Below are 26,544 nucleotides of genomic sequence, written 5' to 3'. Positions count from 1 at the left end.
TTTTCGATTTCGATGAACCAAGGAACTAAAGAAAATGTACTAGAGCTGTGGGGTGTGTTCATAAGTTGTGATACGATTATTTGGTGCGTTTGGGAACTTTAAATTTATTTTGATTTCTGAGGAATATTTACAAACTAACTGGATTCGATTCAAGTCGAGACTGGGGAATTAGATGCTGATGGCTTTAATGCAAAGATTAAATTATATAACTTCAAAAAATGTGCTTTATATTCATATAACAGTGGAAAACTGACTAGGGGTAAGGATTTCACAATGTTAAACTAAAGTTCTGATTAGTAACTCACCAGTCAGTTTACTTTTCAGTTTGTTCGAAATTGTCAGCAAATTGTGCATATCACGCCCATAATTTTCATGAATTTATTAACCGTTCCAACTTTTATGGTGTTGCGAAGGTTTCGAAAATTAATAGTAAAGGAAAAAATTGGAAATTCGTGTATTGTGTCTGTCGTTGTCGGATTAATTGCATTATTTTATTAATAATTTAATAACAATGTGATTTTTACTTAATTGAATTGAATTACTAATCATCACGCTACGGGTACTACTGTTGAAAGAGATATCATAAGTTAATAAAAATGTCTGGATATGGATTTTTACGAATTATTGGCACTGATATATGCCTTTTGAATAAAAAGACGGTATAAACCTGTAATCAAACGGAAATATTGGGTTCACCTGTTGAATTCACAACGCCTTGTGATCCCTCCGATCCCACCCAAGCAAGTTCTATAATTGTTTCCGGATGAGCGACAGAAGTTTTGATGGACTTCTGTTTTTGATACGACATTTGATAATTTTTAAAAATAGGAGGAAAGCAATATCTCCAGAAGTAAGATTGGTGGTTACACTGAAGATTATGTTTTAATTTAAAAAAAATAATTTATTAATGCAATAAATTAACATAAAATGTATCTCCGAATTTAGACAATAAAATGAGTGGCTACACATCGAACTAATTTGATTCGATGATGATGATTTCGTTTGTGAAATTATTTATGTTTAAGGCTCTCTCTGTTATGACCTGTTCGTTTCAAAACGTGCAAAAATCCAATTTTTACATCAAATTTTTCGCTTTCTTGAGTTATTTAAACGATGGTAACAAAGAGTAAAAATGGTTTGTCTTCGTCTACATTTTTTTTTCTTTTTCTTGAAGATTCCAACAAATCCTGCTGATTCCAGTCGCTTGGATCTGTGTGGTTACTTCGGGTGCACTATGTGGTTCTGTAAGGAATACCTCCAAATTTTCATTAAATTTTTCAATTTCACAATTGCTGACAGTTGGGCGGTCTTTCATCGATAACAAAAGAAGAGATAATTGCTAGGGTGCACTATGTGGTTCTGTAAGGAATACCTCCAAATTTTCATTAAATTCTTCAATTTCACAATTGCTGACAGTTGGGCGGTCTTTCATCGATAACAAAAGAAGAGATAATTGCTAGAAATAAACATATTTGCGCCGCTTAGTAGCTGCTTGGCTTGATTTTACATTTTTTGTTTACTGAGCTCCCGACGAAAACATGTCTTCAAAATACTAATATTAGTCTTCAACTAAAAATATTAAATAAAACGTTGTATTTTTGAATAATTTGACATTTATTTCTTCTTTAAAAATAAACGATTTGATTTTTTTTAAGACCAGATGCTTTCTTTATTTTTATTTCTTTAATTAAAAATATTATTTTCTATAGGAACCCTGCAACAGGAAACAATATTCGGTCTCTACGAATTTCTCATAGGTGAAACAGCCCTACGAGAAATGGTTAAGCATACAACCGACAAAATATGGATATGCCTTAAAGAAAATCACATACCAGAACAAACAGAAGATACTTGGGAACAAGTTTTTGAAAAATGTTTAACAAGTACAAATTTCCACAAGGGTCCAAAAACTATCTAAATCCGGATCGAAGTGTATGAATTACAAGAATTATTTTTCATTGGTTCTTATGGCAGTTACAGACGCGGATTACTGTTTTCTTTCTGTTGACATTGGATCCCAGCGCAGTACTGCACGATGTCTCTATTCCTAATAACATTAATCATATTGTACTTCTTTCAAATACATTTTTAAGAAAGAAAAAGAAAGAAATATCGACTGATTTTATTTTATTTGACAGAACTATGCATCATTTACATGGCTGAGGGCACACACTTTTAGTTTGGCAGCAGAAGAACATGCAGAGATGCGTGAAGTGAAGACCAGCTCCACGTCTGTCGATTATTTAGGTTCTTTATTGATTCTTAAACATCTTTTTTACTTTGTTAAATGTTTATAATGTGTAAACATTATGCTTTTCTAAATGTTGAATATGATTTTCGAATTTAAAAATACCCTTTCATATTCATTAATACCAGAGAAGTTTTATTTGTATTCGCTACTATGGTAAAGTTACACTGGATTATAATCCATCATTATTCCAGCCCATTCATCCTCAATTATATGTGCAAAATTTTTATTATTAATCAAAAGTTTGTTTCTTTCTAAAACTTACAACTTTTACTTACTTTACAAAACTTTCAAATTCAAATCAAATGCAAAATTAAAGAACAATTATCGTAGGTGACATTTTGTTGTTTATGATCTTTACACTTCAAAGTGTAAAATTGACAATAAATTGTTTGTAAATTGAATGTAACTGTAATTAGTAAATTGCGATTTCTCCTGAAGTTGTCCATAGTCGTGGACGAAAAGTATCAAACAATTCTCACATTTTGTAAAAACATATTGGCAGCACTTTTGAGAACTCATATGCTGCGCAGTCGTACCAACGTTCTCAACTCAGCGGCTCCAGCCTACGACCACTTGCCCATGCGCACGCTCAGTTAACTTCGGATAAATAATTTAGCAAGTGCATTGTTTTCTTGTTTGTCCCGAAACTAAGAAATCCAAACAAAAATTTATTATCAAATAAATGCAAAGAAAATACATATTCTCAGTATTATTAGTACAACTAATTATTCGTTCTTGGTACAAACTTAAACTTAAGTAACCGATACAAATTTGACGGTAGAATTCCAGGAAAAGCTATAACTTGCTTTGCCTTACTCAAATTACAACTTGACTCGGTCTCCCATTGCACATACAAATAAAATAAAACGTCGGTCTACAAAGTACAGAGAAAACAGCAGCAGAGCCCATCACGATGAGCTACTTCTGGTAGATGAGAACCTTGTCGCTTGTTCAAGGGGGGAAGAAACAAAACCAAATAAAAAAAACAAGAAACGAAATTTAAAGCCAAATAAAGGAGCACACAAGGTGAGAGTTGTTGCGGATTCATTGCGCTCACACACAGAGTTCTAGAGTCAAATCTTTTGTTTATCAATATGTTTGGGTGATTCATTACTTTTAGATAAGAGAACAAAAATGAGCATCAAAACAAGGGCATTGGTGTTTTCGACGTTTTTCGGAAGCTGCATCGCCATCGGCCTCCTCCTGGTCAGTCTAACAACAAACTATTGGGTCCGAGCTTCGCCGAAAAGATACAACACATCGGTAAGCTATTGGTATTTAGGAAAACGTTTGTATTAAGGAGACTAAGTAGTTAGGAGACCAAGTATAAGAATGATGTGATTTAGTTATTCCTTATATTGAAAATTGCATTTCAAATTCAAACAGTTCCGGTTGGTGATACAAAGGGCTATAAAGTTGTTAAGTTGCGTAAGGTAATCTCTCAACTGAAGAATTTTAAGTGTAATTGTTTTTTTGTTTTGTATACATTTTTCTGGTCTTCCGCTTTCCGTCTTACACAGACTTGAGGCTTAGTTTTTGGCGTTGACACACAAAAATACTTATTATCTAAGGCATGCGCATTTGTGTGTAATTTAATGATTTAAATAAATAGCACTGTGGTGGCAGTTGTTTGTAGATATATTAAGTTGATGTAATGAGTGAATCACTAGCTATGATGTGCTTAGTGAGATTTTATGGATTGTTTAGGAGCCTCAAGTAAAATTTCAAAATTGATTCAACGTAAGTAGCTTTAAATTCGGGAATTAAACCCAAATTTATGAATAAGAGGTTGAAACTACACGCAATAGTTTTTTTTTAAACAAATTAAAAGAACTAACTCAATTAAGCTAAATTAACTTATGGAAATACATGAATATCAAAAAACTGAACTAAAAAACGGTGCTTCTACGAGAAGGGACATGATTGCCAATATTTCTGCGTTTTAGGGCTTTTTTCAATTTCTATTTATGAATATTTTGTATTCCAATAAAATAAGGCAAAAAAAGTGTTAGTTAGTTAGTTGTTTAATGTTGCACCAAAAATTACAACATGTCATCATTATATTAACTGTTTCTTTTTTAAAAATAAGAAGCGCGGTTAAAACACAGTTTTTAGTAATTTATCTTGAGTTAGGGATACCCTTTTCGTAAATTGTTTCAAAAAATCTATTTTTAATCACTTAGCGTTATTGTATTAGATAATAGACGCGGTTTAGATTAAGCTTACAGACTTTAAAGAGAAAGAACGTTTATTTCACTATTTGTTCAATATTAATTTTATTTTAAATAAATGCTGATCTGTGGGCACTTTCAGTTTAATGTGTTAATACTATTTGCCCTACAAAAACGGAAATAATTGTACTAAGACTATTTTGCTATTTCTGCCTCATTTAAACAATTTTGATTTTATTTTATATCGTTTAAAACATTTTAATTATGAATTATGTATTTTAAGAATGAAAATCTGGATATCAAAGCTGAAAAAGACTTGTAATTGATTGATTGTTAGGAAAAATATTTACCATCATTCAAATTATAGTCATTTCTTATTTACAATTTATTTTATTTAATAATCTTATTTATTTATTTTTAGGTTTCAAAAGTAAACGTAAATAAAACATATTAAATATTCTTTGTCAGGCTCATGTCCAAAGCAAGCTAGAAAGACCTGTAACCAGACACGCATTAAGTTTTTGCATGACCAAAAATTACAGCAAAAAATACTACAATGTCCCAATGGTAGTAAATGTTTCTGGTCTTACTTACTTAATTAAGGTGGCGCTACAGTCCTGTGTGAACTAGGGCCTCACCACTCACCCAACAATCCATCTAGCTCGGTCCCTTGCTAGATGTTTCCAGTTTCGCGCTCCAAGTTGGGCGAGGTCACCTTGCTCTTGTGCGTGCCACCTGATCCGCGGTCTTCCTCTACTGCGCTGCCCTGTGGGTGCGGATTCGAAGACTTTCCGGGCCGGAGCATTGGTTTCCATGCGCTCTACGTGACCCAGCCATCTTAGTCGTTGGACTTTTACTATTCTGGCTAAGTCTACGTCGCTGTACAGCCCGTACAGCTCGTCGTTCCATCTTCTCCTCCACTCCCCTTCGATGCATACGGGACCGTAGATCACACGAAGAACTTTTCTCTCGAACCGACCCAAGGTGCTTTCATCCGCTTTTGTAATGGTCCATGCTTCTGCACCGTATAGCAGGACGGGGATGATAAGGGTCTTAAATAGCAACACTTTGGTCCCTCGAGAGAGGACTTTACCACTCAATTGCTTTCTTAGTCCAAAGAAACAGCGGTTAGCAAGAGTTATTCTGCGTTTGATCTCGGCGCTGGTGTTGTTTTCTGCGTTTACAGCGGAGCCTTGACTACCTCAAAGTTACGTCTGTCGATGGTGACGTTTTGACCAAGACGTCGGTGTTGTATGTCCTTTCTAGGCAACAGCATGTACTTTGTTTTGCCCTCATTAACTGTTAAACCCATTTTTGCCGCCTCTGCCTCAATACTCACAAAAGCCCCATTGACATCACGCTGAGTTCTTCCGATTATGTCAATGTCATCAGCATATGCCAGTAATTGGATAGACTTTGCGTACTACTACGTCTTTTTGAATTCTTACGCTCGTGTCTAATGACAGTCCCTATGTAAGCTCTATTGATAAAGCCAATTTGCTTGAAGCACAGTTTGCTGTTAATTTGGATGCTGCCAGTGAGTGACATGACTCCACCTGTACTTGAAAGCGTGAACGATTCTATGGGACGAATCTTCTTTCGCAATCGTGCAGTTACTAGAGTACTTAACAATCTTGACATTCACAAATCCGCTGGCCCGGATAGTATCCCCGCTATTGTTCTGAAGAGGTGTTCAATTTTAAGCTTAAGATATATCTTGAAGAACGGAAGCTTCTTAATGACCGGCAGTATGGCTTTCGTTGCAATAGGTCCACTGGTGATCTCATGGTATATATCACCGAACAGTGGAACAAATCTTTACATCTTCTTGGAGAAAGTAAGTTAATGCACTTTATATTTCAAAAGCATTTGATAGAGTTTGGCACCAAGCTCTCTTGTCAAATGTGTGTATTTGATATTGATGAATCCCTTCTTAGTTAAGTTAGAAACTACCTTTCGGACCGTTCAATTCAAGTAGTATTGGACGGGTTCAAATTTAATAAACAAAATAAACGCTGGTGTGCCCCAGGGCTCCGTTTTGTTTCCGACGCTCTTCCTTATGTTTATAAATGATCTTCTGTTTGTTCGCTGATAACAGTACCCTCAGCTTTTCATATTCGTTTTTAGATTCTTATCCAGTAAATGTCTCTTGCAATATTGGCTCGAGGTGGCATGTGGAATGTGGCACCGTTTTTTTGAAACCTCAATTTTCAAGTCAAGTCGTATTCTTCAATAGCAGGCAAAAAAGGAGGTTATCGAAATGACGGTGACAGTCGTTCCATCGTCGTTTTCGAAGAAGTAAGGTCCAATCACACCTCCGGAGCAAAGAGTGCACCAAACAGTGACCTCTTGTGGATGTAATGGCTTCTCTAAAATTACTTGAGGATTTTCAGAACCCCAAATAGGACAAGATTGTTTATTAATATACCCACCGAGTAATAAGTGTGCTTCACCGCACACTATATAATAAAAGAAACTATCCCTGTGCGCTGAAGGTCAAATGACGATTCGACTGGATTATTAAACAAACAAAATATACTAATACGTTTTTTTTTTTAAACATACGTTTACAATTCGGAAAAATGCATGAAATATTTATTTGTATCGATAGCACGGTCCATATAATTTAATGTTTGAAGATTATATCATGCAAATGTTGAACTTAACTGCGCCTCATATCTTCCATCCGCTTAGTCTAATTTTGGCATACTCTTTCCAGTATTTAGTCCGGTATCTCACGAATAAATGCTTCAATATTGCCTTCCAATGCGTAAATTGAAGCGGGCTTGTCTGTATAGACATGAGTTTTAACATAGCCCCACAAAAAATAGTCTAAAGGCGTTACGTTAAATCGCACGATCAAGTCGGTCAAATAACCGGTCCCGAACGTGAAATAAAATGTTAGCCGAACTCGCCTCTCAATTAGTCTATTGTTGCGTGTGCTGTGTGGCATGTGGCGCCGTCTTGTTGAAACCACATGCAAGTCAAGCTCTTGCATTTTGGGCAATGAAAAGTTGGATATCATTTCACGGTAGCGCTCACCATCCACAGTTACGATTCGTATCACATTTGAACAAATACGGTCGAATGATGCCACCAGCCCATAAGCCGCACCAAACTGTGACTTTTTCTGGATGCATTGGTAGCTCTTGCAATGCTTCTGGCTGATATTCACTTAAAATCGACAATTCTGTTTATTTACGTACCCAATAAGAAAAAAAGACACACAACTTTTCGCGCTATGAACTTTCGTAACAGAGCACGTATTTTGACAATAAAATTCAATAATTTGCAAGCGTTGTTTGTTTGTAAAACGATGCATGGTTAAATTATAGACCGAACTGAAGATTTTTGACAGTGAAACAAAACACGAAACGTGCTCAGCTGTTTAAACCAGTGTTGCCAAAAACATAATAGCTAAAAAATTACCCGTAAGTTGTTCATAACTGACAAATATTGATTTGCCAATTTTTATTTAATGTTTGATTGCAGCTCTCAAAGGCGCTTCCAAACCAGATTGTTTTAAAATAAATCTAAAGTTACAGTCGATTTTGAGTGATAAGATCTATTGAAGCAAATCTTGTGATTTTTTTTTTAAACTTTACCACAGTGAACGATCTAGACTACATTTATATTGTTTTACAGATTTTAAGTATTTAATATGTATAACGATGTATTTTATTTTTATAAGGAATCCTTTGGAAATGTTAATTACGGCCTCTTCTTCGGGAACAGAGACTTAAATGTTGGTTACGGAAATCGACCTGATGCCGTCAATGGTAATATAATTATACTTTTATTAATTTTTCATGTTTTGTTATTAATAATGTTCTTTTTTTATTTAACGGATAGTTTACACATTTATTACATCTGAACCAGATGTAATGAGCTTTTGGCTGTGGCTAGTTACAGCACTAGGAACTGGATTTGGGCTTTTAAGCTGTGCAATTGCTGCGATAGCATCTGTTATAAAAGCGGCATCAGCTTCAAAAAAACGAGGCACAATGATTTTGCTTTTTGTTTCAAATATTTCCTCAGCATCGTCGCAGATAGTTGCATTTGCATGTTGGGTTATTCAGTTCTATCAGTACCTTACTCACAATGTATTATCATTGAAAGATCGAACAAAGATGCGCTGGTATAGTCATGGCACTGCTTCGTTTGGCTTTAGTTTCTTCATGCTTGTTTTGTCGATACTAGTTGTCCTGATAAATATCATCGTTTTGATTTATGCAAAAAGACGTGAACACAGAGAAGATCATCGGTTCGAGCCGCCGTCTGAGGAGAAAAATCAAAGTGCTATAATGCTCTATTGAAAATGCCAACAATTTGCCTTTTATTTTTGTTTTAAAAAATATTGAATCTCTCAGTTTTATTAATAAGTTTTTCTACTTAACAAAAAAGTCAATAAGTTTATATAAGTAACGAAACTAGAAAATCAAAAATAAACAAAAAACACAATACGGTGTCAAAAAAAAAAAAATGAATCGAATATAATGAATTAAATTATAAATATTTTTATTAAAAACAATGTCTTTTTCCTCTTCAACTCATACCTAGTTCTTGTTTGTTTGTTAAAATATTATGTAAATAGTAAAACACAAAAAATAATTTATAAACTTCAAACAACGCTTCTTCAATCAACAAGATAATGAAGTCTAGGATAATATTTTAGGTAAGTTCTACTTTTGTCATCAATTAAGTTAAAATAATTTCTAGAGTAATTTGTTTTGGTTAAAATGTCGAATATGTTTAAATCAATTAAGGCATAACTGCTCTGTATTTTAGTGGTGTCAATATTCATTAATTCTGGAAATTAAAAAAAAAACCAACGCTCTATGTATTTCTTTATTTGAGATAAACCTAAGCTACACCGGGTGACCAGTCCATTCTCAGTGATGAATTTTCGCCGTAAGATGAGAAAAAAATCAGACATTCATATCGAGGCGTTTACCGCTTTTCTCGAAAAATTTGCTGCCGGCTCTTGAAATATTAATTCAGTTGTCATTAAGTGAATTGCATTTTTGACAGTTGTGTTACTGAGAAGAAGGAATTATTAGATATCTTTATCTAAAAAAGTTGTTAAAAGCTCTATTAATTGGTGCCAGTACAACCAGTTTCACTTTCCACTTCTTTACTTGTTGAGAATCAACTAATAAATAATTGTTTTTTTTTTTTAACTACACCGCTATTCGTTGGTCTCATAAACCGTTATTTTTTTTTAATGAGTACCTACAAAAAGAAATGTTGGGGAAATATCACCTGACCATTTATTAACAAGCGAAAAAGTTATCTGCTCAAAATACTAGTGTTCAAATGGTTATTGAAAGAATCCCAATCGAGGACCTCAAAGTCCTTCTTATCGAATGCATAACAACAACAAACTCAAAGATATCGCACCTAAGCAAGAAGTCCTAGCTATTACATACAAAATTTAAATGCTGACAGGACTGTTGCCTATAAAACAGAGAAGCTACATTTGAAAACTATTCCCAGCTACTTGAACGTGTAGCTTGCAAGCTTGTTGTATTTTTTTCATCAACCGAAGCGGCAGATGAAACTGATTTTGCCACTCAGCTACAAGGAGATGACCCTCTTTCTTTAGTAAAAATACTAAGGAGTTCATCAATACCAACATTAACCAATGCACCATCGTACTCAAGTTCATCAAGACTGTAAACAAACGAATTAAAAAATTGAGATGACGCGCTGCCATATTTTTATGGAAATTTAAAACAACATGTTCAGAGAACAGGGTGTCATGTAGTCTATTCTTATATTGCTCCCTAAGTACTTTTGTACAATCTGTTCAGTGTGGCTGGTTTTGCAGCAATAGTTCTTGCTCACCCGCAATGCACTTTTTGCACCAGTTTATTGAGCATATAGGTTCGTAGGTAAAATATTGAGTATTGCCTCATTCTCTGTACCATTGTTGAAGGTTCATAGCTGTCTTCAAAGCATTAAATCATAAGTCGTCAATCATCATGTTATCATAAGTCTAACGATTGCAATTATGATTTAAGGATTCAGTGCACAGTTTCTTCTGAAGACCCTATCTAGTTCAGCTTTTTATACTATACTAAGAATTATATAATCTGAGATTTTCCTCCTATTTACTAAGTGCTAAGTCTGTTTAAAAAGTGGTTAATCGTCAAGTCGCAATATTTTGGTTCAATTGTTTGCCAATAGTAGTGAGGAATTTCTCGCGCTACAAAAGCTATATGAGTTTATTTTTTGACATTACTGCATTACAGTCTGGCGAAGATTATGTTCGTGACCAGAATCCAGAAGAGATATGAAGGTGCACTTCCTTGAGGCGTTCCTCTAGGTGATGATAATTTAATATCTATACCATCTAGCATTTTTTAAGATTCTAAACATTCCATATTCGTGTAGTACGGCTAAAATAAGCATACAGATATGGACATTAAAATAGACACAGAGTGAGTTGCTAGGTGTAAAACCAAATAAAAACAACATGCACTAGAAGTAAATTTAACCGTTATCAAAAAAGGTAGACTCTTATGCTAAATAACATGGGTTTTTATTTTTTTGCTTGTTGATTGTTTGGAGATGAACCGTTCCCTAGGTAAGACTTTGGTTTTGGTGGACATTAAAATAGAAACAAATTGGAACACAGACTTTAATATTTAACTAGTATCAAAAATATTAGCTTTTAATATTTTTTTAAAACAAAAAGTTCACTTTAGGAAGTAAATTTAAATTATTTTAATAATATTAAAATTTATTTATTCCCTTGAAGAGAAAGCTGTAATTTTAGTTCTACGAAGTGAGGGATATAGCCAGAATAAAGAGCAAATCTCTCAAGTTGATTGCAAAAAAAATTGACCAATTGAGCCAAAAAACAGCTGGGAAAACCAAGGAAAACAACCCCAAGAGAAGACTGAAAGATAATTTGCGCCTCAGGGGGAATAAAAAACAAACTACAGGTCCCAATAGCTTCCTAAACTGCTCGTAAAAGACTTATTGAAGCTAACTTGTCCAGAAGGATCGCAAGAATAATGCCCTTTCTAATGAAAAAAATATAACAATGCGGTTTAAAGTCGCCCACAATTATTTTGATTGGAGAGGGCCAAAAGGAGGAAAAAAGTGGATGGACGAAACAAAGATACATTTGTTCGGAAGTGATGGTACGCAAACCGTTACAAGAAATGAAGCTGAACTGTGAAGGATGGTTCAACAGGAGTGGTAAAATATTTTAATTGACAGATGCCGGCGATTATTTGACTTAATGTCCAAGAGATGTCACACTGTAATTAAAGCCAGTATACCAGATATTAAAATAATTTTGAAATCCAGTATAGCTTTGCATTTAATTTTTTCTTTTTTTTTTTAATCTGTGTATCTAGTTTAATGTCCACGAAATTTGTTCCTTTTACATTAACAAATTTTAAATATTTTTAGTTATAATTTTAATATAAATAATGGATAATTTTAGTTTGAAAGAAAGAAAATAAGAAAATCAATTCCAAACTTGAAAAAAATCTTTTTAATTCAAAAAAAAAAAAAAAAATTGAAAAACTGTTTGGTGTTTCTATTTTAATGTCCATATCTGTATATGACAAAAAGGGTGTTAAAATGTTTTTGAAAATAGCTTTTAAATAATCGTGGATTCATTTTTGGAGCTCTATTAATTGTCCTCTTAGTGTAATAATTTAAGTCCTTTATCATATTTAAAGTTTCAAAAACTGCAAATTTTGTTAGTATCCTCATATCTAAGAAAGAATTATCACAATCGCTTTCTTTAAATACATTTTACTTTATTGATTACTATTTCGGTAAAATCCCTCACGGCCGTGTTGCCCTCATGTATGTGCACTTGTGCAGGGGGAAAGCTGTAGTAGCTGCATTTATCAAAGCAACAAAAATTAATAAAAGTATATTTGTTTAATAATCAAAAGCGTTAAAAGCATATTCAAACCAAGACTGCATTTCGCACCAACACTCCTTTCTTTGTGGTGCTGTAGACAAAATTAATTATTTAAGAGATATTACAAATATAACAACTTTCCCTGCTTACTTACTTAAGGTGGCGCTACAGTCCGGGGCGGACCTGGGCCTCAACCAACAAGCGTCTCCAGCCAGCTCGGTCCCTAGCTATCTGTCTCCAGTTTCGCACGCCAAGTTGGTTGAGGTCCTCTCCCACCTGGGTGCGCCACCTGAGTCGCGGTCTTCCTCTACTGCGCCGTCCCTCGGGATTGGATTCGAAGACCTTCCGGGCTGGAGCGTTGATGTCCATCCGCTCTACATGACCTAGCCATCTAAGCCGTTGGACTTTAATTCTGCTAACTAGGTCAGTGTCGCTGTACAGCCCGTACAGTTCGTCGTTATATCTTCTCCTCCATTCTCCATCTATGCGTACGGGACCAAAAATCACCCGAAGAATTTTTCTCTCCAAGCATCCTAAGACGCTCTCATCTTTCTTTGACAGGGTCCAGGCCTCAGCGCCATAAATGAGAACCGGGATGATGAGTGTCTTATAGATGGTGATTTTACATGCTCGAGAGAGGACTTTACTTCTCAATTGCCTTCTAAGTCCAAAGAAGCAGCGATTTGCAAGAGTTATTCTTCGTTTGATTTCAGCGCTGGTGTCGTCTGCATTAATAGCGGTGCCTAGGTAGACAAAGTCCTTAACTACCTCAAAGTTATAGCTGTCCATGGTGACGTTTTGTCCAAGACGTCGTCGTTCAGTGTCCTTTTTTGATGACAGCATATACTTGGTCTTGCCCTCATTGACCACTAAACCCATCTTCTTCGCTTCCGTCGCAATGCTCAAAAACGCTCCACTGACATCACGCTTTGATCTTCCAATTATGTCAATATCATCTGCGTATCCGAGTAATTGGATGGATTTTTGGAAGATTGTGCCTCTAGTGTTGACGGTTGAGTTTTGCACAATTCTTTCCAGAACGATGTTGAAGAAGTCGCATGACAGTGCATCGCCTTGTCTAAAACCTTTTTTGACATCAAATGCATCGGTAAGATCTTTTCCGACCTTGATAGTGCAGCGTGCATTCTCCATCGTCATTCTGCACAAACGGATAAGTTTGACAGGGATGCCAAAACTAGACATTGCTCGGTAGAGCTCTTCCCTATAGATGCTGTCATACGCGGCTTTAAAATCGATAAAGAGATGGTGGGTATCGATTTGAAGCTCCTGGGTTTTTTCCAAGATCTGCCGTAGTGTGAATATTTGGTCGATAGTGGACTTTCCTGGTCTGAAGCCACACTGATAAGGACCAATCAGGTTGTTGACGAATGGCTTCAGACGTTCACATAATACGGCAGAGAGGATCTTATACGCAATGTTAAGGAGACTGATGCCTCTGTAGTTGGCGCAGTTTAGAGGGTCTCCTTTCTTATGCATCGGGCACACTATGCTGACATTCCACTCATCGGGCATGCTTTCTTCCGACCATATTTTGCAGATGAGTTGGTGCATGCGGAATTCGGTTCTTCATCGCCGTTATATAATTTGGAGAAGTGATCTTTCCATATTCTCAGCATCGACTGTGGTTCTACTACGATGTTCCCTTGATCGTCTTTACAGGCTTCGGTTCGTGGCTGGTACCCTTGGGAGGTTTTTTTTTACCTTTTGGTAAAATTTACGAACCTCATTCCTGTTGTGACATCCCTCGTACATATCCGAAGTTCGTTGTCCTTATTTCGTTTGCGTGGGTTGTCAACAGTGAATTCGTCCGTATCCGAGGCTTGTTATTGCTTCGAAACTATGATGTTTTTACGTGGCCAGGAAGTCACCCCGACGGCACAACCCCCAACCTGGAAGGCCAGATCCTTAGTATAACCGGATGAACCGCTCCTTATAGGCCTGGGCTCCGAATATGTCGAAGAAGCCCTATAAGGTGTTCACTAAGTAGTTCGACCTTACTGGAACTGTAGACGCCACCGTTGATTCTATCTCGAGAATTCGTCCGCTGCCGCCTGGATAAGGAGAGGTGCCTTAGTGGAAACATCTCTCCCCCCCCCCTCTCTCGTTTGCTGCCCCCAACAACTTTCCACTGGGGTTGGAACCCAATCTCCAGTTGAGGGACTAGGCACCCGATGTTCACCAACTTTCCCTGCACAGGATATAAATTCGTGCCCATAGAAAATTTTAGTTATTAAGACGTTTAGTTTTTATAAAGAACGAATGAGTTAAAACAATTTGAAAGCAAATCATGCTGAAAAATAACACTAATAATAAATAATTAATAATAAAACTAATCAAAGAATATCTAAAACGGAATTAATATTATAACAACATGAATTATAATTGCTACAAATTCTAGTTGAAATAGTATACAAAATTGATCTTTCTTTTAAAGAAGAGCTTTTAAATTGGGGATTTGCTTGAAAGGGTCACTCTGTTGAAGAGTGTAGGTATCATTGTATTATTAATGAAGCCTGAAGTTATATAAGTAAATTGAGTTCGTTCAAAATGTGACTCAAATTGCAACTGATTAGCTTTTATCTCTTATTTAAATGAGTAACACATTTTTAAAAACAAGTTACGTACTTTTATCGATAGACGCCCCTCACTATCCAATAAAATTGTTCTTTGTCAAGTTAGATTTACTTATTTTACTAACCTCTGTGTGTCCTTCTACAAATCTTGTCTCTACAAATAATAAAACAGAAATAATGTTGAACCTGCTTTGTAAGACATGATATCATTCTACAGGTGATGGTCGAATATTCGCATTTGTCATCCATTGATAAATGGCCCAATATACCTTATAAAAGAATGTGTTCCTCCCCTCAAATGTCAAATCAGTGCAATTGTCCACATCGATTCAGTGCGTTAAGTCCTAAAGTAGATAAATTACGAAAATTAATAACGATTATTATCGATAAAAGAAGTGCAAGTGTGATCGAGGACTGTCTGTTACGCTATCAAACGCAAGAATGGTGTGAAAATGATGAGGACAATACAAAAATATCGAATCCAAACAGGTAGGTGATACCTGCACGCCCCTATCTGGTTACTATCCTTTTTCTATTTGAATTGCTATCTGTCGTCTATGTGAAGGTTTTTATGAGCACTAAGAAGAAGAAGAATAAAAACTAGGAAGATAAAAGCAGTCTTTTGTCTCGATTATGCTCAGGAATCCGTAGCATAACCAAGAACCCCGTGAATGCTTTATTGGCCACAGTTAATGAATGAATAGAGAAGATCCTGGTAACTAAACTAAGTGAGGACATTTTGCTGGACATGATGGTGAGAAAAACAAACTTAAATTTGTGATGCCAAGAAGTCATTGATGACAATAGAACACGATGATGAGGAGGGCAAGGATAAAAATCATATTGTAACAATGAGCAGGTAGAAATCAACAAAAGAGGAAAAGACATTGTATTTTTTCTTGTCAGGCTTTGCTTGGGAAATTTCTTGCAATAACTGCTAGACAGAGTGGAGACGAGACTCCCTATTGGAATGATTTCAAATGCAGGTCTATAATAAGAGTAAAAGGATTACTAAATTTCTGTGCAAAAATTTGTGATAAATGGTTGTGGAAAATTTAATGATTATCAAGATAATTATTTGCATGGCTTGTGCTTGCGGAGGCGGACGTACATTTCATTCAGGTTAATAATTAGGATTTCTACTTTGTCGGCATGGTCTTTGTTATTGAAAAGGATTGTTAAAGGATTTAAGAAGGCAAAGTCAATTGTAAAGACCTGAATGATATTCTGAAAACATAATATCAAAGCAGACAAATGTAGGCATGTGGGTGAAATTATTTTTAAATCTATAAAATATCCTGCGACGAATTACTACTTTTCTGATACCTACTCAAAATGTATTAAGTAACAAATGGAAATGAAAATTTGAATATTTTTAAATTAGATTGACAAAAAACAAAAAGTAATCAAATGACATGCATCGTAAACGGTAGAAGCTTTCAAAAGAAACATATAAGGCATTGTTTTGCTTAGCATTTATAAAAAGCATAAAAAAGTTCACTTTTTTTAAGTGAAGATTTTATTTAATAAAGATCTTTTCTATGCTATTGCTTCAAGGTAGTTAAGAGAACATTGGGGAGCAGTAGAAAGATATCTAATTTTTTGTATTGTAAAAAATGATTGTATAAGGTTTTTAGAAAAAGCAAGCAAATGTTTTGAAAACTAAAATTAACTAGAAGACTTACATAATATAAGGTTTTACAACTTTTATTATAATAAGCTTTGATTTCCTCAGTTTGATGATTCCATGTATTTATTTAATTCCTTATTTATTTAATTTATTTAATATCAATTAGAGTTTACAATTTCAAATAGACTACCGATTTTTTTAAAATATTCATTGAATCATTATAAAATTAAAGCTACATACAAAAAAATTATAATTACAATAAGTTCGACAAATTCTCGAATGAATTTCTACTCAAATGAAAATTAAAATCTATATGATGTGATACATTATTAATCTCTTTAACACTGCGAGTTATGGGTTCATTAAACGCAAAATTTACTCTATGAACGTTTTCCCGGAATAAGGTTCGAATTCTTGGTTCTCTAGAAGGAGCGTAAAGATTAATTAGCGATAATAAATAAGGACAATTGATATGATATGATAAAATATCACTGACAAAATTTATGGCAAACATCTTACGTCGGCGGTTTTCTAATGTTTGCATACCAATAAGCTGACATCTAACGTTACATGAAGGCATTTCAATGTTCCAGCCTAGTTTATGTACTACAAATCTTGTAACTTTTTTTTGGATATTTTCTATTCTTGTAATATAAACATTGTAATGAGTATTTATAATATTCTTAACTAAAAGTTTTAAAGAGTTAAAAGAAAAAGTATTGTTTGTTAAAATTTAAAATAAAAAAATGTACGATATTAAAACTATGGAATTATAACTTTAAAATTTGTATATTGAATTAAAGAATAACGCAAAATTTGAAAAGTGATAATTTTGGTTGTTGGCATAAGCATCCCCCAAGGCTGTGCATGTGTCTCTATTTTTGGCTTCGTTTTACCAATTTGTAATAGATCGTCACCACATCTTTAATCTGGTCGTCCTGTTGATTAATTGTTCTTTGGTCTCCATTTCCTTGACATTTTTGTCCATATTTGGTCCTCAAGTCTAGATACATGTTCTTTTTATGACGTCAATGATTATGGTTCTATTTAGAATATCTTTATTTCGTACTTTATGACTTGGTCGTATGTTCAGAATTCTTCTTTTCATTTTTGTCTGACATGTTTTTATTTGGCCAAGTGTTTTTACAGTTCAGCTCATGGCTTGTAGTCCGTAAGTAAGGATCGGTAGAATATCAGAATCGAATATATATTTAATTGTTTCTGCACTTTGGTCCAATTGTAAAATATGTTTAAGGCTCCAGAATGGTGTCCAGCTACACGTGATGCGTCTGTTAATTTCTCCATTTTCTTGGACCGTAAATGATTTTGGATGTCACAAATTGTATAGGTATGTTATTTTCACGTATTGAATTTTTTCTTCTTCCAACGTGATTTGTCACGATTTTAGTTTTCGTTTTTTTATTTTTTTATTTTTACACAACATGTCTTGAATATGTGTAGCTTAAAAACTATATCGTCTGCAAATCTTAAATTGTTAAAAACTTGTCCACATAGCTTTATGCCATAATTTGCCTTCCAATTAGGTTTTTGGAAAATATCTTCTTGTCTAAATCCTCTTGTTATATTAAACTTGCGTCCGATATTCTCTGCTTTTATTCGTGCTGTGTTATTTTTCTACATACATATGTACATATGTAAATATTTTTAATCGTCTCTACAAAATTTGGGTTTATGATTTGATTTTTTTTTGTAAGGGAGGACCATATCGTATCATCGGAGTCAAAATCTTGCTAAAGTCGTAGCCTATATTCATTTCATTTTTCTGTTAGTTCATTCATTGTACGTTAGTGGTCTGTTGTTGAGAACCTTTCTCTAAATCTAGCTTTTCTTCAATAATTAAATAATTAATCAATTAATTTTAATTATTAATTTTAGTATTGAAAAAAAAGTATTTTTTGAAATGAAATCAATGGATGTTTATTTAATTGCAAAGGGGAAAGTATGTCATTGGCAATGGAAAACGATACCAGTTAAGAGATTGGAGGCTCTTATAAAAGTCTAGGAGCAATTTACTTATACACTATGTATTATGTTTCACCTTAAAATTAAATCAACCAATTTAAAAATGATACCTTTCTGTTTTCAAAACAAAACATAATTTCAATTTATAAAATATGAAATTTAAAAATGTTACCTTTCTGTTTTCAAAAAAAAAAACATAATTTTAATTTATAAAATAATCGTTTTCATGTCCATCCTTTTGAAACTTCTGAGAAATCTGTGAATTTTTAAGATATGAGGACAGTTACTGTATTTTCAAACAATTGTTGGCATCATAATTGTTAACATTTTCATTCCTCATTAACAATGGTTGCTTTGTTAAGATATAAATATCACCAAAATCCATTTAATTGCGTTTAAAGAGTTTTTTGTTTACACTTACTGTCACTACCACTGTTTGGGCTGGGCTATTCATTGAGTCAATGAATTATTTGACTCCAAAAAGTCTGATAGTGCACTCATACCACACACAGAGTGCCTGGATTCAACTCGACTTATTCTAGATATCTGTGCGAAAATAAAATTGGGATATCTTACTTTCGCAATTATTACAAGAGAAAGAAGAGAAATTGAATGCAATGTTTTGAATTACGTATAGGGAGGAGAGTTCCAGGTAGGATATTCAATCTACATTGACACTCAAATTGAATGGATAGACAATAATAAGGACGAGATAAAATCGTATGTAGGTACCAATGGAAAAAAGGAAAGTTAAAATGTCATCTTATTATAGATTGGAAATTTATTGGTTAGTTAAAGAATGGAGCCACTATGTCTAGCCCTTCACGAATAATAAGGTTTTTGCGGTTTCAAGAAGATATTGTGTTGACCCTTATCCAGAAATAGATATGATATTTTTTTGAAAAAATTTGGTTCTTTTTTAGGGGAAGTCTTTTTTTAAGTTGCATTAATCTTCTTGGGTGGTTAAGGTATAATGTTTGGCATTCAATATCAATTATTCTATTAATTGAAATATCTTTCCAAAAGTAATTCACTGTGGTTTGAAAAGATACAAATTATTGCACATTTTCCTGGAAGTGTTAATATTACAAATTTTCTTACAAATTGTGTTGGGACCTTATTGAAGTATTTTTGTATTTAAAAGAAATAATTCTATTTTAGAAGAATTTTGTTTTGCTTAGCGTAAGATTATGTTTTTTTACTAGGTGCCTTAAGTACTATCTGTATGTTTTCACCATATATTAGACACATACATAAATACATATGTATATCTTGTCTGGGACATTACCTATTTATAAGGAGCTATCCTTACCGAGATCTGCAAGTTCTTCAAAAGAACAAATTTTGATGGCATAGTGTGACTAATCTTCTTCCGAACCCTAGGTTGATGTCGAAAAACAACTATTTATTCATTTACCTAATTATGTATATTTAAAGAACTATTTTTACATCATTCCTTCCAAAATAATTGCCAATACTTTTTTGACACCAAACGTTTTGAAAATGGGTGCAAAATAAAAATTTGCACCAACTTTTTGTAGAATACCTTTAATGGTTAAAAGAAGTTATTGGCTTAGGCAATGTGTCTTGGAGAATATATAAGGATTCTTATTCCGAACCTATAACCCTCATTCAATCAAGAGAAGTTTAGTTTTAAAGTTAAGGTCAACTACATTTTTTAAGACTATGATATTTGGTTTTTATCATTCTAAAGAAGGTAAGTGATTCAAATTTGTCTGCATTTACGCACAGGATTACAGCAATATTATTTTGGATTTTCAAGTATGTACTCGTATAATACCGTGGTCTGGACAACTTAATATAAAACAGGATATTAACACGCTTTGCGATTTTATTTAAAATTAGAAAAACAATTTTAAAACAAAGATTGCAGTTTCTATAAAAGATAATCCCCAAAACAAATGAAATGCAAATGCACGAACTTGATCCTGTATCAATAGAATCTGTTTAAAAATATTATCTACAATTATGTAAGATTTTAAAATAATTTAGTTTACAAAAATGTTATTGTCATCTAATTTCCCAAAAAAACGTTTAGCGTTTTTTTTTTAAATTAATTTGTTTTTCAAAAAAAAAAATACTCACCTGTTTTTTAGATATCGAATATTGAGAAAAAGAACTATATTTTTGTAAAATTCAAATAAAATGTGTTGACATCTTTTATCAACAAACATTATTTAGACAATAAAGAGCCTGTGCAAACAATTTATTGAAATCAGTTCAGAGTTCCTGAGGAAAATTAAAAACAGAATAATGGTTCTATGGTGGATACCGTTACGAATAAATGCAAAAATACATTTTTAACTTTCCATAGGAAGTTATTGTAATAGGTCCGATTTGTCAAATTGAAAATTTTGACATTTCTCGACGTTTCAAGGTCCCTAGAGTCGAAATAAAAGATTTATAGAAGATATATGTGCGTGCGTACGTCCGTGCGTTCACGACGTTTTTTTCGTCGTCCATAGCTCAAGAACTAGAAGAGATATAGACTTCAAATACATTTTGTTATACAGATAATAATTCAGAAATATGCAGAAAGGACTCTCAAGAAAATTGCGAGGGTGGTTATTTTACCGTAGCAGTTTAAAAAAAAGGTGATAAATTTGGTTAACCCTAAATATCTTACGAATCAAAAAACGTTTTTTTTATAAATCAAAAAAACTGAGAAAACAAATTTTTCACCTCGAAATACACAATGATTTTATATCCAAAACATTTTTAACATCTGATAAAACTTTGAGAAAAACCAAATTGACAGTTTTTTTTTTAATTTCGACTCAAATTTTGAGATTATGGCTTCCAAATATTGTTTTTAACATTCAGTCAAAAATTGAGAAACATCGAATTGACAGTTTTTTTTACAAAAAAAAATGTTTAAACAAAAAAATTAATAAAAGTTAGTAAAAATTAATTTTTGACTCAAATATCTTTTCAAAAATATGAGATTAAAGGCTTCCAAATAATTTTAATTTATAAGAAATATTGTTTTCAAAATTCTGAAAAAATTGAGAAAAATCAAATTGACAGTTTTTTTACAAACCTAAACAAAAAAATTAATAAAAGTTGGTAAAAACTGATTTTTGACTTAAATATCTTTTCAAAACTTTGAGGTATTGGATTTAAACTACTTTTATTTTTTTTTAAATATTGTTATTAACATTCACTTAAATTTTGAGAAAAATGAAATTAACAGTTTTTTTTTACAAAAAAAACCTAAAAAACAAACAATACTAAAACTTGCTAAAAATTTACTTTCGATTGAAATAGCTTTTCAAAAATTAGAAATATTGTGTTCAAACTTTTTATTTCACAGAAAATATTGTGTTCGATATTCAGTAGTTTTTTTAATAAAAATCCAACAGTCCGTTTTTCATAAAAAAATAAAATCTACAAGAAAAATTGATATCTCTCATATTAATTTCATTCATCCAATTTGTTAAAATTTAAGAAATGCTGCTTTAATTGGTAAAAATTAGTTTTAGGCTTAAAATCTATTTAACAAAACTAGATTTTTAAACTAAACTATTCCTTTCTATGAAAAATACTGTTGGTAATTTAAAAATTTTTAAGAATAATATTCTAACAACTTTTTTAACCCAACACGAAAACCTAAAAACTTTTAAGAACGACAAATCGACAGACGGGATTTGAAGTTATCAGTGTGGACTTGCGACATATAGGAACTATGTATGTACATATGTATATGGCAAGTTTTGCATTCGTGCAAAATTTCGAACTCGAGATTTTAATCAAACATGATATTACGATGGTAGAGAAGTCGAAAAAAGTATTTTTTCAAAATTCGATATCTCAAAAACGGGTTTACATTTTTTTACGAAATTCAAATGTATAGCGAATATTTACAATTTCTAAACAACTGCATACCAAAAATATTTTTAGAACTAAATTTGAAAATTTTATATATAAAAAATTAATTTAAAAAAAAAACCGCTCTAACGATTTTCAAAAAAAAAATTTGAAAAATCAAAGGTTTTTTTATTTATAAAATGGCATTTAAAGTTTTGAAGACAAACTTATTTTTCAGGTAAAATTTTAAATCTTAAAATATTTGTTTTAATTATATTTAAAGTTGAATACACAAACAATCGTTTTCGTTAAGTACGTTTACAAGTATATTTCACTTCCGGGAGAAATGTCCTAGGATGAGTTGTTTCTTGGGATGATTTGCTCGTTTTTTTTCTTGACAAATCAAATGAAATTATATCTTTAAAGACAAACTTATCTTACAGGTATATTTTAAATTTTTATATAGGTACCTACTATTTTAAACATACTTTTTGCATACAAGTTCGTGCGATCCAGTCGTGCATTTTATTTTTATTGACAGAATCCAAATTAAGAACAACAAATTTAATAAAAATCTACCTTTTTGTTACGATTCGAATTTTCGGTTTTTGACCAAAAAGTTTGTATGGAGACTAACGCCTACCGCGAAACTGCTTAAAACCTTAATTTACAAATTTAAACTCAATCGACCCAGTGTTTTGGGCTATAGTTGCGAAGATAGGCAGACAGACAAAATCGAGGGACCGTCTGTACCATCGTAATGCCAAAAATAATGATTCAAATTTCGAGTTTGAATTTTTTTACGAATGTTAAACTTGTTCGAATAAAATTGCAAAAGCGTAGTAACCGCAAATTTCTCTCACCAATGTTTTTGTGTTTGCCAAATATTTTAGGGCAATCCAACTACAAAATCTTATTTAAATCGGGGGCTTTAATTTGTACGCATAATTCAATTGACAAATTTCCTGTTTTTCACTACTGATGAACAGACCATTCGAATTTTCCAAAATATAGGATTTCAATCAATTTAATTTCGTCTTAAAATTATTCTCATATTATAACAACAAATAATGTATTGAATCTTTATTTTGCTTTGGTAAATGTAGATATTTTTATTAGAAACTCTCAAGCCTACAGTAGCGCATGCTCTACGTCTATTTCTTTGAGAAACTATAAAATGACAAAGGCTCTAAACATTGACACCAAATTCAAAAGGAAAACTAATTTTCATTGTAAAATGTAACTTCTAAAACTGTCACAACCAAACTGATGACTTCTTCCGTTGAACAATAAGTTGCGGAAGAAATGGTTATGGCTGTTTCCTTGAGAAAATTGATTTGTTATTGATTGAGAACTCCCAAGCTGTTCCTCAAAATATCAATTCAAAAACTCTTGTCAGTGCAAATGTGTTGTTTACGTAAACAATTTCATATCGATTTCCGTAATAATGCAACTTCCACAAAAAGGATATCTCACTTTGTTATTGGATGCCTTCATTTCTTACTGAAGAAAGAATAGTAATTCACTTTACCACAAAAGAATCCGGAAGAGAACCACCTATGGTGCAATTTTATAGCCTTCTATTCAATTCGATGCTAATACATTACAAATGACACCCGAGGAGAGAACTTCCTTGCAGTAACTATAGGTCATTGTGGTGATGATTCTGATGGATTTTGGTGTTCGCTGGTACCTACATTAATTCAGCAAACAAACACCCTATGTCCTGTGGGTATTCGATTAAGGACAATTTAGGTTTTTAAAATTCGATGGGTCAATCGTATTGCATTTGGTCGATGCATATAACAATTAATTTAATTATATTCCCTCAAAGAAGTGTGATTATTCGAAGACAGGAGGGAAAGTCATAAATCCCTGTCACTTTTGTGCTAAAATATATAAATATAAATTCATTATTTTTCTTTCGTTACATTTTCAAAAATGATTTAAAATATTTAGAATTAAATTAAAGATAAGTTGGTTAATAAAGATAAATAAATAAATATAATATTTCATTGCAATGTAACATGTGAATGTCATAATATTAATAAAATACTATTTTAAAAATTCTCATGCAATATTAACTGGAAGGCTTAAAGTTCCCTTAGGAGGGATATGTACATTGGACACTTTTATCTCTTTGTTAGATTTATATCGATTACCTAAAATACAAGTGATAACGTAAAACATGACACTTCCATTTGATTGTAAGAAAGAGAAGAAGTAATTTTGTATGTAATTGTTAAGTTAACAAATGTCATTTAGTTTATTGGGCACGTTCAACTAACTTTCCAATACTCTTTTTCTTATGAATTCTATGGTTTTCTGGAGGAGAAAGAAGGATGAACATTTATTGAAACTAATTTTATAATCACTGCTATTTTGCAATCTACAAAACCTAACTTACAACCCGAACAGAAATACTCTTTAAAAATTTTAAAAATAAGAGATTATCGGAGCTACTAGTCTTAGAGCTAAAGGAAAATTTTTAGCGTGAAAAGAAAACAATTCGCACATTAAAATTTATTTATTTATACTTCTTAAAAGTTACAAACTCTATTTAAACTAATAGTCATGATACATTACAAAAAATAAATAATAAATCAATTGCAACATCATATTTATTAAAATCCATAGGATTATACTCAGCATAGCTAGTAAGGAACATTTAACAAATCACAGCACGAGGGCGCAAGTTTCTAGAAGACACATTAATAAAAAACATAGTGAGCCATTCAGAGCACACATCGATTAACTCCATAAAACAAAAAGTCGAGAGAGGCGATGATGTAATATACATATATTGTTTTTAAAAATTCCTGTGATGATATGAATTCAAATATGTAATATAGAATGCACAACTGCAGATATAGCTTTCATCTAAGGGTATATAAAATAAATAAAAAGTAAACAATCGTCAGTAATGTAACATTTTTTATGTGACTGGTGGAGTTAATCGATTTGGCAACTGAAAACAAATATTAAGATTAAATTTATACTTTACATTTTTAAGTTTTTATTAAGAAAAATTAAATTTTATACATTTTAAGCACAGCTTTCAATTTTTTTTAATTAATTTAATGCAGCTTTATGTTTGGGTCCATCATATCTCTCCATTTTTCCTTTGTCACAGTTCTTCCTTTAGGAAATAATAAAGGCTGATCAATATTTTTCAAACTTTGCGGTCTACCCACTAAAGATTTTTTTATATTAATGGCTTGAAATTCAGTATCTTCTTTAAAGTCATTTTTGAATTGTATGAGATAGGGTTTTGACCTTTCTAACTTTATCCAGCGTATTTTAAGCCAATTTACTGGAAGACCTGTGACGGTCACTTTTCTTTTAATGATAGACTGTTCTAAAAGGTTTTGTTGACAAAAAATCTTGGTGAGTCATTTGAATTAGATGAAATGGCGCTTTCAATTTACATGTTTTGATTATATGGTACCTATCATCTGGTGAAAAGATGTTTTGATTTTTTTTTGCACATGACTCAATAATGGCAAAATCCGAGTCATTGGGTAAATAGCTGTGCCCACTTACCAAAAATTTCATTTCAATTGACACAGCTTTGATTTCCGTGCTTTGAACAAGTTTTAATAAATTTAAGACGGTTTTAATATTCCTATTTTGGCCGGTACACGAATCCGAATATGTTATTATTTGATCGTAATTTGCAGCGTAAGTCTTTATGTACTTTGTTAGACAAGATGAAATTTCTTGAGACCCACGTGATCCTTCAGTTTCTGGCCAAACAAACATGTCGCTTGTATTTTTATTGAATTCATGACATCCAAAATTATACACATATAAATTTAGCCTATAATAAGCTACGGATGTGGTCAACTTGGGAAAGGCTAAAGCTTTTTCCAAGTCAAACGAAAATACGAACAACTTATCTGATGTTGCCATTCGATCGGCAGCTATTTGACTGCGAAAATTTCACCAGACACACAAAAACCCACTAAAACTGGTGGAAAACCCCCAATGTGGCAACAGTGGTACTTCTTTTTGTTTACCAATGCGATTTTGTTACGAATATTATTGAGAGGGAGAGGGCATCTTCGGCTGTTTAAAAACAAATAAGTGTCTATGCTCAGCTAAAACAGATACAGCGTTCTAAAACGATTTACATTCGAGTATGGAGTTAATCGAAATGGCTTCTGAAATAAATTACTTATTATTCAATGTCCAAA

The 26,544-nt window shown here is 32.7% G+C and overlaps 2 protein-coding genes across 2 annotated transcripts in view; both read left to right on the top strand.

The window, feature by feature from the left end:
* The first annotated feature begins 2,836 nt into the window (after positions 1-2,836).
* LOC129942639 (uncharacterized) lies at positions 2,837-8,885 on the top strand. The gene is made up of 4 exons (XM_056051662.1): positions 2,837-3,277; positions 3,372-3,514; positions 8,114-8,201; positions 8,275-8,885. The coding sequence occupies exons 2-4, from the start codon at positions 3,386-3,388 to the stop codon at positions 8,736-8,738; spliced, it is 681 nt and encodes a 226-aa protein (XP_055907637.1). The 5' UTR covers positions 2,837-3,277; positions 3,372-3,385; the 3' UTR covers positions 8,739-8,885.
* Positions 8,886-8,955: 70 nt separating this feature from the next.
* The window catches only part of LOC129942635 (probable sodium/potassium/calcium exchanger CG1090), a 93,131-nt gene continuing 75,542 nt past the window's right edge, over positions 8,956-26,544 (top strand). The window contains exon 1 of the mRNA XM_056051657.1: positions 8,956-9,097. The gene's annotated coding sequence lies outside the window, so the exon portion shown is untranslated. The remainder of the gene's footprint in view (positions 9,098-26,544) is intronic.

This window comes from Eupeodes corollae, chromosome 1, assembly GCF_945859685.1.
Source record: "Eupeodes corollae chromosome 1, idEupCoro1.1, whole genome shotgun sequence".
NCBI lineage: Eukaryota > Metazoa > Arthropoda > Insecta > Diptera > Syrphidae > Eupeodes > Eupeodes corollae.
This window is presented reverse-complemented; position numbering and strand designations above follow the sequence as displayed.

Excerpts from the sequence above, each read along its gene's own strand:
- LOC129942639 (XM_056051662.1), top strand. The coding sequence starts at position 3,386 with ATGAGCATCAAAACAAGGGCATTGGTGTTTTCGACGTTTTTCGGAAGC. Across the intron at positions 3,515-8,113 it reads CGAAAAGATACAACACATCG|GAATCCTTTGGAAATGTTAA; the intron begins GTAAGCTATTGG and ends TATTTTTATAAG. Across the intron at positions 8,202-8,274 it reads TCGACCTGATGCCGTCAATG|TTTACACATTTATTACATCT; the intron begins GTAATATAATTA and ends TTTAACGGATAG.